Source organism: Ictalurus punctatus, chromosome 12, assembly GCF_001660625.3.
Source record: "Ictalurus punctatus breed USDA103 chromosome 12, Coco_2.0, whole genome shotgun sequence".
NCBI lineage: Eukaryota > Metazoa > Chordata > Actinopteri > Siluriformes > Ictaluridae > Ictalurus > Ictalurus punctatus.
Genome location: NC_030427.2, coordinates 33,707,446 through 33,721,211, shown reverse-complemented (window position 1 = coordinate 33,721,211; position 13,766 = coordinate 33,707,446). Strand labels below are relative to the sequence as shown.

The 13,766-nt window shown below is 40.8% G+C and overlaps 1 protein-coding gene across 1 annotated transcript in view; it reads left to right on the top strand.

The window, feature by feature from the left end:
- Positions 1-13,208, top strand: part of LOC108272503 (protein shisa-8) — a 36,871-nt gene extending 23,663 nt beyond the window's left edge. Inside the window, exons 4-5 of the mRNA XM_053684215.1 lie at positions 990-1,162; positions 12,721-13,208. Coding sequence (XP_053540190.1) covers positions 990-1,162; positions 12,721-13,208 — 661 coding nt within the window. The remainder of the gene's footprint in view (positions 1-989; positions 1,163-12,720) is intronic.
- The last annotated feature ends 558 nt before the right edge of the window (positions 13,209-13,766 follow it).

The following is a 13,766-nucleotide window of genomic DNA, read 5'->3' as shown; positions in this document are numbered from 1 at the left end:
AGGCAGTAAATTGTGGGATTTTGATCATTAAGCTCATGCTGAATTCAAGTTCATCAGGCCTCTGGTCACACAGTGTAAAAATGAACTATACTCGGTGTCCAACATAATGTGAGCAGTTTAATTCTCTGTTATGTAATGGGGTTGGAGACAGATGCAAGTGCAGTTAAAGCATTTAATGAAGAGCGGCATACAAACCCAAATTGTAGGGCAAAATCATAGTCAAAAACAGATAAAAGTTCAGGAGATCGGCAAACAGAGTAGACAGGGCAAAGGCAGAACACAAAAAGTGATAAACTAGGAACAAGATCAATGAACCGGAAACGAGAACACAGAACAAAAACTTGGTTATGCACTTGTGGCAAAACACAGAAAAGCGCTACTTTGCCCAGAACAAAGACATGTGAGGGGTTTAAATATACAAGATAATCTAAGGGGATAATACAAAACAGCTGAGACATTAGGAAAGAACCAATAACATAACAGGGGCGGTGACAGGACAGAGGGGAGCACGAGGAGAAATCAGTTACAAATAATAACACGTCCAATACAGTTTAGTTCTCTGCTAATAAGGTATATTGCTGTTAATAAAGTGCCCAATACCACGTAACAGTTTGTTAATTAAGTGACTAATACCATATAATTTTGTTAATAATATGTAAAACTTGTTTTTGTATTAGTTCCCATTTTTGTCCTCTTCTTGTTATTGCTTAATTTTATAATCATGTTCAGCTCTACCTTGTTCCATCTCATTAGTTTGTTCATTAATTTAAACCCTCTGTGTGAAGTCTTGTGTTTATTTAGTTTCCTAATACTGTATATTTTAATCAGTTTATTTATGCTTTCCTTGCTTACACACACTGTGGAGCACAATTACAATGTGCCTATAGTATTTATTATTTAAATATAACAATAACAATAATAATATTAATAATTATTTTATTGCAAGTGTACAGTAATGATTATTAGTGTTATAAATCTTGTCTCACCAGACCCCTGACAGAGCGGCTGAAGCTGCCAGGTGAGGCAGAGTGCATGGTCAGAGGGGCAGGGCATCATCCGTCCAGATCTAATGGAATATCTGGACGCCTTATAAGGACTAATAACGGTGAGCAAAAACTTGACACCCAAATCTCCTACAGTATGCACGTCACTAACAACCATAAATAACACGAAACACATGCTCCAACATAAAATAACCACCTGCAACAATTCTGATTAAAATTAAGTTTGTGATCTAATATTTAGAATGGAACTTGGAAATGACCAAGGTTCTAGTGTGAACTCTAATTTGAGGGTTATTTTTGGACACAACCCCAAATGGACATTATGAATTTTCTGCAAACCCAAGCTTAGACCTTTCTATGTTACTAATGTAACAATTGAGCATTGTATTATGTAAGTAACATATATATATATATATATATATATATATATATATATATATATATATATATATATATATATATATATATATATATATATATATATATATATGTGTGTGTAACATAAGTGACTAAAAACCAAAGGAATATTCCCTGCACTGACTCACCTAGTGGGAAGTGTTTTGTTGTTATAGGAAAAGAATTCACACCAAGGTGGTGTAATACAGCCTGGCTGTCATGTGAAGGGGGCAGATACAAGTGCAAAGTATGTTTTTATTTACAACAGGGCAGGTAGCAAACAATTTTAAAATTTGACAAAAAACAGTGATTTTATGCACAGTCATGTTAAATACACTGATGACACTTAAAATGTTATTTAAACTGCTGTTGTGCAGTACATACATGTCTCAAATCAAAAATCTTTAAAAAGTAAATAAAAAACATTTACTAGCATTTGCTGGTATGCAAAGCAGGTCACAAGGTGACATGGTTTAAAAAAATTCACTACCTTTAATAATAATAATAATAATAATAATAATAATAATAATAAGAAGAAGAAGAAGAAGAAGAAGAAGAAGAAGAATTCTTAAGTGTGAAATCATGTTCTCGGTTTTGTCAGCATTGAATTTGAGGAAATTACTGTTTAACCAAATTTTTTACAATATTGATAGCAGTTAATGAGCTGATGGCATGTGTTTCATCAAAATGTGCGGTTGTATAAATCTGGGTGTCATAAGCATAGCAGTGATAACTGAGAATGTGACGACAGATGATCTAGTGGGAGATCATAAATTATGAACAATAGTGGACCTAGTACAGAACCCTGGGGGATATCCTGAGTGAGAAGAGCAGTAAGGGATTTGTTTTTCTTAATAGAGATGAAATTCTTTCAGAAGTTCCTTCAGGAGCTATGTGAGCTATTGGATGTATTTGAATAAAAAAGATGGCACCAGCTAAGCAGCAGACTGAGCAGAAGACAGCAGACTGTTGCCTAGTACGTTTGTTTTAAAATGCCTAGCATGTTTGTTTTATAGTGTTCTTAGTGTGTTTTTGTTTGTTTTATTGTTTTATTGTTATTCTTTTTATTGCTTGCCTGTGTGATTGTAGTCTATTGTAGTCTACTTTTGTTTTTACCGACTGCACCCGAAACAAAAGAATAAAGTGGATAAGACTGCTGTTTTCGTTCCTTCTCCTGAGACAATTACTCCTTGTGGAACAGCAGAGTCAACCACTAGTTATTGTCTACTCCAGACAAGAACTGCTGGAACTTGCACCGTTAGAAAAACTCGCCAGTACAAGACACAGTATTCCGGGAGAACTACTCAGGAGAAGACGCCGAGAGAGAGGGGGGACATGGAGAGAAACTTATAGACCTACACTTCCATCCATTACCATGGTTAATGTCTCCTCCTTAAACAATAAGATGGAGGAATTAGAATCCCTCGTCAGGAGCCAGAAAGTGTAGAGACAGAAATCGGTAGAGCAGCCTTTTGTGTTTTTGTGAAACGTGGCTCAAGGACATGCATTGTTCATAAATAACAAGTGGTGTAATCCTGGACATGCTACCATCAAGGAACAAATATGTGTATTACCTACCGAGGGAATTTTCTGTTGTGATCGCCATTGTTGTTTACATTCCCTCATCTGTGTATGTGGAAGCAACCTGTGATGTAGTGCATGCTACTACCATGAGTCTGCAAGCTAAATATCTGGACTCATTTATTTTTTATAACCAGTGATTTTAACCATGCCTCCCTCTCTAACATTCTGCCCATGTTTAAACAGTTTGTTGATTGCACTACAAGGAACAACAATACATTGATATTTTATATGTTAATGTCACAACAGTAACAACAGCAATTTTAAGATCAGTTTGAACAATGGCAGATGCAAGAGATGTGTTTAGCATATGTGATATTAGTGCTGAAATGACTGACTCACAGTGTTTAAGAAGAGAGGTTGGGGCAGGGTCCAACTGACAGGATGAAGAGTTCGAAAATAAAATTAAATCACTGACTGATGATGGGTAAGTTGGAGTGAAGGTGGAGAAAGGGTGGACAGGATGTTCAGACGGACATTTGTGCAAGGGATCATCAGAAATGGTTGACATGAAAGTTTGTAAAAGGATGCAATTTTATCTGGAAAGAAGTGCATAAATGAGTCAAATATCATCAGAGCTGTTTGAGTCTAGAGCGGGCAGGTGAATTAGCTTGTTCACCATAGAAAAGAGGGCCCTAGGTCTACAACTTGCTTGATGGATAATAGGGGAAAAGTACATTGAACATGCAGTGTTAAGTGCTGCTCTGTAGTTCAGCTGATGTTCTGTAAGAGATAATGAAAGAACAGTGAGGCCTGTTCTTCTACAGTGTTGTTCAAGACGACGACCCGCTCAATTCATTGCTTGCAGTTCAAGAGTAAAGAAAGGCGATGAGTGAGAAGAGGGCACCAGCTTTGTCTTGATGGGGAAGAGCTCATCAAGAGCAGCTGAGATAGCTGAATTATAATTTGAGAGGATTTTTGAAGGACAGGATAATTTAAAAGCACCCTTGGAACAGCACCCTCCTACCTCTCTCCTGAAGGCTTACGTTCCCTCACACAATCTGCGATCAGTCAACGACTGATGCTTAGTAGTACCTACTCAGCGTGCCTCAAGGTCCCTTTCAAGAACATTCAAACTATCTGTTCCTCAGTGGTGGAATGAACTTCCAACCTCAATCTGGACCGCAGAATCTCTCACCATCTTCAAACAACAGCTAAAGACCCACCTCTTTCATGAACACCTAACCAACCCATAAAAAAAAAAAATACAAAAAATTTACTCTGGCACTTACATGTTTACTCTGCACACTTTGATTCTTCTGGAACTCAATAAACGGATCTTGTATGGTAGCACTACTTGTATTGTTCTCTGCTTGATATATCGCTTTGCTTGTATTTTCTCATTTGTAAGTCGCTTTGGATAAAAGCTTCTGCTAAATGAATAAATGCAAATGTAAAATAGTCAGGAAATAAGAGTGTACAGACAGAGGTGGAGAATGATGGGGGGTCAACTGCTTCTAGGGTGCGATAAGATACCACAGTTTTCTTGCGACATACAGCGAGGAAAATTAAATGAAAATTCTCTATATATTAACTGTTTCGTGTTAGTGTTAGATTAGTACATAAGTATGTGATTTGAGACAACCCTGTTTAGTAGAGGTAGAGTTGAGGTAGATTGTTTAAATGTGACTCCCAGTAAAATTTTAAAATATTAGCACACAAAATCAATCTTCGATATTTCTGATATTAATTTGTAAAATGAATGAATGAAACAGAAGAGGAGATTGTGAGTTTCTCTTGTGACCCCATTTGTAAATCAAGTGACCCCAGGGTTTGGAAACCCATGCTCTACTGCCTCTTGAACACTGCATTTGTGACTGAACACAAAGTCAAACATTGGAACCTAAGATTTAATTAAGCTTATGGTTTTTAAAAAATGGCTGACATATGAGATACTAAAGGTTATTTCCTCAATCACCTTTTGACCTTTAGTCAGCAATTACTTTTAAACTAATTCAGGATATGAGATAATTCATGCAGTCACCATGGTGATTTAGAGGAAGTGGTTTACTGAAGGACTAATTAAAATAGAATTAACTAAAACCAAAGCCAAAACCTACTGAGAACTCACAGTATGGATGGCTGGACAAAACACACACACACACACACACACACACACACACACACACATACACACACATACACATACACACACCATAATTTTTCTTCTTTTCTTGTGGTTCATATTCAAGGTTCTAATGAGAGCTTAAAGATCCATCTGTATACACACACACAGCAGATTTAGCAGATGCCCTTATCCAGAAGGACTTATACAAGACACATCCCCATGTTGCCTGCATCATATTTAAACCACTAATGATTGCCTACAAAGCCAAAAATGGATGAGTGCAAACCTACCTTCAAGCTCTTATCACATCCAGCACTCAGTCAGACTCACAATGTGGAACTACAGCTGTCAGCAAGTAACTGAATCTATATTTGTTTTAATGTAAAATTCTGTTTTATACAACTAGTATAGCTTATTATATATCACTGTACATGGTAAATTGTGTTAATAAATTCTATGCTGAAGTGAACACCTTGATTATCTTGAATCTACTTTGCATGAAATTTTGGAAACAACATTGTGAGAACAAAAAAATTGTTGAAAAAAATGTTGTCAGAATAAAAAGATGCTCAAAAAACTTGGTAAACAGTGTAATGAGACATGAAGATAAGACATTATGTAATTCCCTACTGTAATGCAATTTAATTTTATATAATATAAAACAAAATAATTTATATTGAGTAACTAACATTTAAGACACAATATGGCCAAACATTTAGGTTTTTTTTTTTTTTTTGCTCCGTCAATGGAAGCAGTTCCCAAAGAAGCAACAGCTGGATAGAGCGTTGAAAGTTCAGACTAACTGACAGCCTATAGAACTAGAATTTTGTATAGCAAACAGACAAACGGCATGATACACACAGTGAAATGTACTAGTGCTGTTATAGTAAGTATCAACACTCTTGGAACACCACTTGTCCAATCAAATTATTCAGCCAGAACTAAGTTTTGTATAATTCAGTTCAATTCAATTCGGTTTTATTTGTATATGGCTTTTAACAATGGACATTGTCCCAAAGCAGCTTTACAGAAACATCTAAATTCAGGATATAGATTTTAAATGTATAATTGCCTAATGAGCAGCCAGAGGCGATGGTGGTGATGAAAAACTCCCTGAGATGATATGAGTAAGAAACCTTGAGAGGAATAAGACTCAGAAAGGAACCTATCCTCATCTGGGTAACAGCAGATTATAAATAAATGCACCCCTTCTATAAATGTGCTAATACTACATAGTCAAACAGTGCAGTTATGTAACCAGGAAATTCATTACAGTTTGTAGATGAAGTCTGTTTTGTTGAATTTATCCACTGTTCACTGAGTGCAAAACTGTTTGTGGCAATTGCAGTGCTAAAGCTATCAGCGATTGTAATTCCAAGTCATCATAGTATAACTGTTCATATGGGTGCATCAGGGTGGATCAGGCAGGTCCGGACAGCAGAAGGGGTCAGGATCACTGGTATCTCAGGAGTAACATGTGTAGCTCAACAGAGAGAGAGGGAGAGGGAAAGAGAGGGAGAGATTATTAGTTATGCTTATTGTCCCAAAATGGTTAAGCAAAATGTATTTTGTGTAAGTAGGGACTCATAACTAAAAGGGAGAGACAGAAAGTAAACAAATATGTTTTTAGCCTGGACTTAAACACTGAGACTGCGTTTGATTCCCAAACACTAACTGGAATGCTGTTGCATAACTGTGGGGCGTTGTAAGAAAATGGTCCTGCTGTAGCATTCGCTATTTGAGGTACCAACAGGTGTGGATAAGTTAGGGGTGATGTGGTGTTATTTTCTGGTTCTAGTAAGGACTCTTGCAGCTGCATTCTGGACTAACTGGAGGTTGTTTATATATCTACTGGAACAGCCAGACAGTAAGGCATTACACTAACCCAAATTAGGTAACAAAACCAGAGGCCAGAATGAGAACGCTAGCTCCAGATGCAGGAAGCTGTCCTCGGCACTTAAGTCAATCAGCATGAGGAGGTGAATGTATAGCTGGTTGTGGCACAAGGTGGCTGCAATCTGGAAGTGGGACAGGGAGACAGGAGAAGTGGACATTCAACGAGCCCCTCTTTTAGCCGACGAAGACAGGTAGAGAGGAAGTGGCCTGGTTGGACGCAGTAGATGCACACACCTGCCTGAAACCTATGGTTACACTCAGCGGGGGTATGATAGGCCCAGCCTATCTGCATGGGCTCTTCTCTGGGCAGAAGGGAGCTGGAAGGGACTCAGAGGCTAGACTGAGGCTCAGGGGCCAAGTTGACAGATAGGCAGAGAGGTTGAAGAGGAGCTTGAGAGGCCTAGGGCCAGCTGGCTTTCTCTCAGTGCCGCTCCCGCATGTGTTTATCCAGTCTGATGGCAAGAGAGATCAGAATGTCAATAGAGTACAACTGATCAATCAGGGCTAGATTGTACTTCACCTGTTCATTGAGTCCACTGAAGAACACCCCCTGGAGTGCCTCCTGATTCCACCCGGTGTTGGCCAGGATGCAGAACTCCACTAAATAATCTGCCACACTGTAAGACCCCTGGTGGAGGGAGAGTGGGCACTTGGCAGCCTCTTTATCTTGGACGTGATGGTCGAAAACCTTCTGCAGTTTGGGAGTGAAGGAGGAGAGGGAGGACCACAGAACTGGCTGCCTATCCAAAATGGCAGTGACCCAGGCTGAGGGATCTTCTCTTAGAAGCCCCATAATGTAGGTTACTTTGGCTTCATCTGTGGCACAGGCAATAGGATGCTGAGCAAGCACAAGGGAACACTGGAGGAGGAAGTGCTTGCACCTCCCTAGGTCACCCTAGGACATGTGCTTCATGCCAGGGTGGACTGGGAGAAGAAGCATTGGGAGGCTGACTGGGTTGCTCTCGCTCTCACTCTTACTAACCCTCTCTAGAGCCTGGATGTGCACCTCTAATGCTGCAATCTTCACCATCAGAGAGATAACTAATATACACTTAGCACAAATAAAGCTATTACTAACTCAACACACTGAACAAGCTGAATGTTTGTCATACTGGGTGTACCCGTGTCGAAGATAAGTGGTTATTATTTAGTCGGATCTGATGTGGATGAAGTCAAAAACATAAAACAAAAGTGTTTTTCGAAAAAAAATTAAAAATACGTCAGAAGGGAAAGTGAAACTGTAAGAAATGAAACACAAAATTATTAATGCAAAAGAAAGGAACAGTGTAATGTAAACGCCGACACATGCAAGAAGTTTTATCAAAGGTTTATCCCAAAAAAGAAACTTTGTTAAATATAGGTGTGCAACAATTAATGGCACCCTTTTAGTCAATACTCTGTGCTACCTCCCTTTGCCAAGATAACAGCTCTGAGTCTTCTCCTATAATCCCTGGTGAGGTTGGAGAATACATGGCGATGGATCTGAGACCATTCCTCTATACAGAATCTCTCCAGATCCTTCACATTTCGAGGTCCACGTAGGTGGACTCTCCTCTTCAGCTCACCCCACAGGTTTTCTATGGGTTTCAAGCCAGGGGACTGGGATGGCCATGGCAGGACCTTGATTTTTTGTGTTGATTTTCATTTTTGTGTTGTGTTTTGTGTTGTACTTTAAGGACTTATTTATGCACATTCAGGTCATAGGTTTTAGGTCATATTTATGCACTTTCAAGCACCACTGTGTGTATGTGTATATATATATATATATATATATATATATATATATATATATATATATATATATATATATATATATATATATATATATAAAAATGAATGAATGCCTTTTATTGTCACTATACACATGTACAATGAAATTAAGAGCCACTCCTTTTTTGTTCCGTGCCAACATGTACATAAAATAAACAAGAAGAATAAACAAGACAAATAAGATAAATAAACAGATAAATAAACAAGATATTGGGGCAGATGGGGGAGGTACTATGAAATGCACAGTTTTGAGACACTATATACATATGCTGAGAAATCAGTACATGTATGTGTTTAGAATGGTAATAGCTTTTGGAAAAAAACTATTCTTAAATCTATTAGTCCTTGTTTTGATGCACCTGTAACGTCTCCCTGAGGGCAACAGATTGAACAGATCAAAGCCGGGGTGAGAGCTGTCCTTAATGATGGTTTTTCCTCTGCTGAGGCAACGGGAGGTGTAATATCCATCAGGGAGGGGAGAGGGCAGCCAATGATCTTCTGTGCTGCACTTACTACTCTCTGAAGGCTCTCCCTGTCTGCCGCGGTGCAGCCACCGTACCACACCGTGATACAGTATGTCAGCAGGCTCTCGACGGACGAGCGGTAGAAGATCAGCAGCAGATTGGGGTCCAGATTGTACTTCCTGAGAACCCTCAGGAAGTGTAGCCGCGTTTGAGCCTTCTTAATAACCACTGTGATGTTGTCCGTCCAGGAGATGTCTGCAGAGATAAGGACGCCAAGAAACCGAAAGGTGTGGACCCTCTCCCATTGATGAAAAGGGGGGCCGGCTCAGTGTTGTGCTTCCTGAAGTCTACAATGAGTTCCTTGGTTTTCTTGGTGTTTAGAGCCAGATTGTTCTTTGAACACCAGGCTGCCAAGTTTAGGACTTCCTCTCTGTAGGCTACCTCATCTCCCTTTGAGAGGGGTCCGACCACTGTGGTGTCATCAGCAAACTTGATAAGATTATTGTTGTGGACTGGACTACAGTCGTATGTGTACAGGAGGGGGCTCAACACACAGCCCTGTGGAGAACCTGTGCTCAACGTGCGGGTGGAGGAGAGGTGGGGTCAGAGTCTCACTGTCTGAGACCAGATGGTGAGAAAGTCCTTTATGCAGGCACATGTGAGCGGGGGGAGGCTAAGAGTGACCAATGTGGTGATGACAATGTCCGGAATGATTGTATTAAAAGCTGAACTGTAATCCACAAAAAGCATCCAGACGTAGCTCTGTTGCTGCTCTAGATGTCTCAACACGTAGTGGACAGCTACGGCGATAGCATCCTCTGTGGATCTGTTTGCACGATATGCAAACTGATAAGGATCGGAATCTGGGGGCAGGTAACCCTTGATGTGCTGAAGAACCAATCTCTCAAAGCACTTCATGATAACTGGAGTGAGGGCCACAGGACGATAATCATTTAGGTTAGTGGTGGGCGACTTCTTTGGCACTGGGATGATTGTGGCTGATTTTAGGCAGGACAGGATGACTGCTTGGGCCAGGGAGAGATTGAAGATTCTGGTAAAGATGTGGCCAAGCTGGTGGGCACACGATCTGAGCACCTTACCAGGTACACCAACTGGGCCAGCAGCTTTCCTGGGGTTCACTGCCAGAAACATCCGTCTAACATCGTGTTCCCTCACAGTAAATAAAGTGGTGCAGGAACCAGAAGGGGATGGAGGCAGGGCTGGACTGGTACGGGAGCCAGGTGAGGGTTGAGGTGAGGCTGGAGCAGATGAGTGCTGTTGTTGTGATGTTTCAAAGCGAGCAAAGAAGCAATTTAGCTCTTCTGCCAGCATCGCACTCGGGTCACCTGTTGTCGCATCACGGCCTCTGTAGTTCGTGATGTTTTGTATGCCCTGCCACACCTCCCATTTATTTTTGCTGAACAGGTGGGACTCTATGCTCCTTTTATAGACCGCCTTAGCTTCCTTAATACCACCTTTCAGGTTGGCACGAGCGGCTCTGTACAGAGCTCTATTACCAGACCTGAAGGCAGCGTCGCGGGCTTTGAGTAGTGTGCAGACCTGTTTGGTCATCCAAGGTTTCTGGTTTTGGAAAACCCGAATGTTTTTGTCCACAGTCACATTTCCAATACAGAACTTGATATAGTCCAGTACCGTTCCTGTTAATGTTTCTAGCTCTTGATGTTCAAACAAATCTCAGTCTGTCTGTTCGAAGCAGGCCTGTAGTTTGCAGAATGCATCGTCAGGCCAGGTGGTAACAGTCTTTATAGTGGTCTTGACACTGCGTCTGAGGGGGGTGTAGGCACGGGAGAGCAGGAGGGAGAGATGGTCTGATTGGCCGAGGTGGGGGAGAGGTATGGCTCTATACGCATGCTTAATGTTGGAGTAAACATGATCCAGAGTGTTCGCCCCTCTAGTAAAACACTTAACATGTTGATAGAATTTCGGGAGTACAGTCTTCAAGTTCGCCTTATTAAAGTCTCCTGCAATTATGTGAACACCGTCGGGGTAAGCCCGCTGCTGTTCGTTTATGGTGTTCAACAGGAGAGAGAGCGCCGTGTTCACATAGGCATCTGGTGGAATATACACAGCCGTGATAATTACTACTGTTAGCTCTCTCGGTAGAAAAAAGGGCCGACAACTTACAGACATGTACTCGAGGTCAGGGGAACAATGTTTATCTATCATTGTCCCACCCCTCCCCCCTGCTCTTACCGGAGTCCTCAGTCCTGTCTCAGGGAAGCATAGTACGACCTGCTAGCTGCACGCTAGCATCGGGTATCCTCGGATGAAGCCAGGTTTCAGTAATAATCAAAACACAGCAATCACGAACGCAGCGATTTCCAGCTAGTTGTAATTCCAAATTGTCAATTTTATTCAATAGGGATCTGGCATTGGAGAGAAAAAGGCTCGGTAAAGGTGGCTTGTGTGGTTGTTTTCTTAGCCTTAACATAATACCGGACCTGCATCCCCGCTTTTGCTTCCTCTCCCTCCTCCGTCTGCGCCGCCTTCTGGACCTGACAACAATCCACGGAGAGCATGGCAATCTCGCTATGTCGTCTGGGATATTGTGCGTGTGATGAAAGATTCTCGAAATATGTATTCGGTGTTGGTCCCCAATATCCATAAGGTTCTGACTTGTATAGCGAATGTTCGTAGAACCGATAATGCACAAACAAGTAATAAAGAAATAATACAAAAACAACAAAAAAGAGCACTGAAAAGGAGAGCCGTGAGCTGCTGCAACTGTGCGCGCCGCCATCTTGCATACACAGTATCTCACAAAAGTGAGTACACCCCTCACATTTTTGTAAATATTTGATTATATCTTTTCATGCGACAACACTGAAGAAGTAACACTTTGCTACGATGTAAAGTAGTGAGTGTACAGCTTATGTAACAGTGTAAATCTGCTGTCCCCTCAAAATAACTCAACACACAGCCATTAATGTCTAAACCGCTGGCAACAAAAGTGAATACACGCCTAAGATAAAAATGTCCAAATTGGGCCCAATTACCCATTTTCTCTCCCCAGTGTCATGTGACTTGTTAGTGTTACAAGGTCTCAGGTGTGAAGGGGGAGCAGGTGTGTTAAATTTGGTTTCATCGCTCTCACACTCCCTCATACTGGTCACTGGAAGTTCAACATGGTACCTCATGGCAAAGAACTCTCTGAGGATCAGAAAAAAAGAATTGGCCATCATAAAACATTGATGAATGCATGACCAAATATAAATATTCCTAATCTATTGTATCTTTCCATGTAAACAATCCAGATTGAAAAAGAGCTCCAAATGCAATCAAGACATTTTAATGATTTTTATTTCCCTTACTTACTCTCAGCTCAGAATGACATGAACCTCATATTTAATAATAGTAATAATAATAGTAAATATGCTTTTTTTTTTTAAAAAAAATGCTGGCTGTCATACTGCTAAATTAATTCCTTCTGGGGGTGATTTTGTCCAAACAGAATTTATGTTGATTGATTCTAGAGACCAAAGCAACTATCTGTCCAGTCTCATCCCTTTTCTCATCCCAGTCTCATTTCCTTTACTTACAGAAGATACAACAGCCAGAGACTACTATAGAAGTTTCCCATTGATGGACCAAACATACTGTCAGTCATCACCTACGACTTTCCAACCCATTGCTTTCCACTCCAAAGAAAAGCCATTCCTCCTTCCACCAGAGATCCATTTTCCTGTCACTAACACCATAACACCCTCCCAGATCCCCAAGTCCAAGATCTCCAGGACCAACACCCAACCACTGATCTCCATCTCTGCCTTCCAAGCCTGGGAATCCAGTAAGAGTCCTGCTCAGCATCATGTCTCTCTCACTGGCCAACCACAACCATCAATGTCCCAGCCCAACAACCGAGGCCACATCTACTTAAACAAGTTCCAGTTTAGAACAGAGACCCTGCCTGAGCTGATGTATCAACCCCTGGGGTACAAACATTCCCCTCAGGCTCTTCCGAAACACAAGGGGCTTCACACAAACAGCAAGACAGAAGTGACTGTGTGAACAAGAGGGGAAAAGGGACAGAGGGAGAGGAGGAGAGAAAAATTAACAATGACGTTAGGAGCATAGTGGCTTGGAATAGCAGATTAACAAGATGCAATACAATAACCATTTTTCCTCACTGCCAAATGAGTGCAAAGGCAGTGGAAGTATTTTGGTAAACATTTTTTGGCATTTCCTGTATGAAGAGCATTAGATAACAAAGAGGATGGATCTTACTCAGTCAGTGGTGAGTCTCAGTAAAATCTGGGCCTTATTTTTTACTCATATTTTCACTCTGTCACTCAGTTGTCTGATCCAGTAAATGAAATGTGGTGAAAATTTTGAGTACAGTGGCAAAGCAGCACAATGTCCCACATTTCTTCACACATGCCTGGAACTGTGCTGTCAACTCTCATTAACCTCCGCTCACACTCTGAGTGGAATCATCCAAGCAGATCTGGAGCAATGGCTAACACCAGACCAACAATAGCAAGTGTCATTTTGTAAAGCTGTAAAGCACTTTCAGAGATGGAGTTCACACACTAACAAAAACCTTACTCTTTTATGTCAGATTTGTTT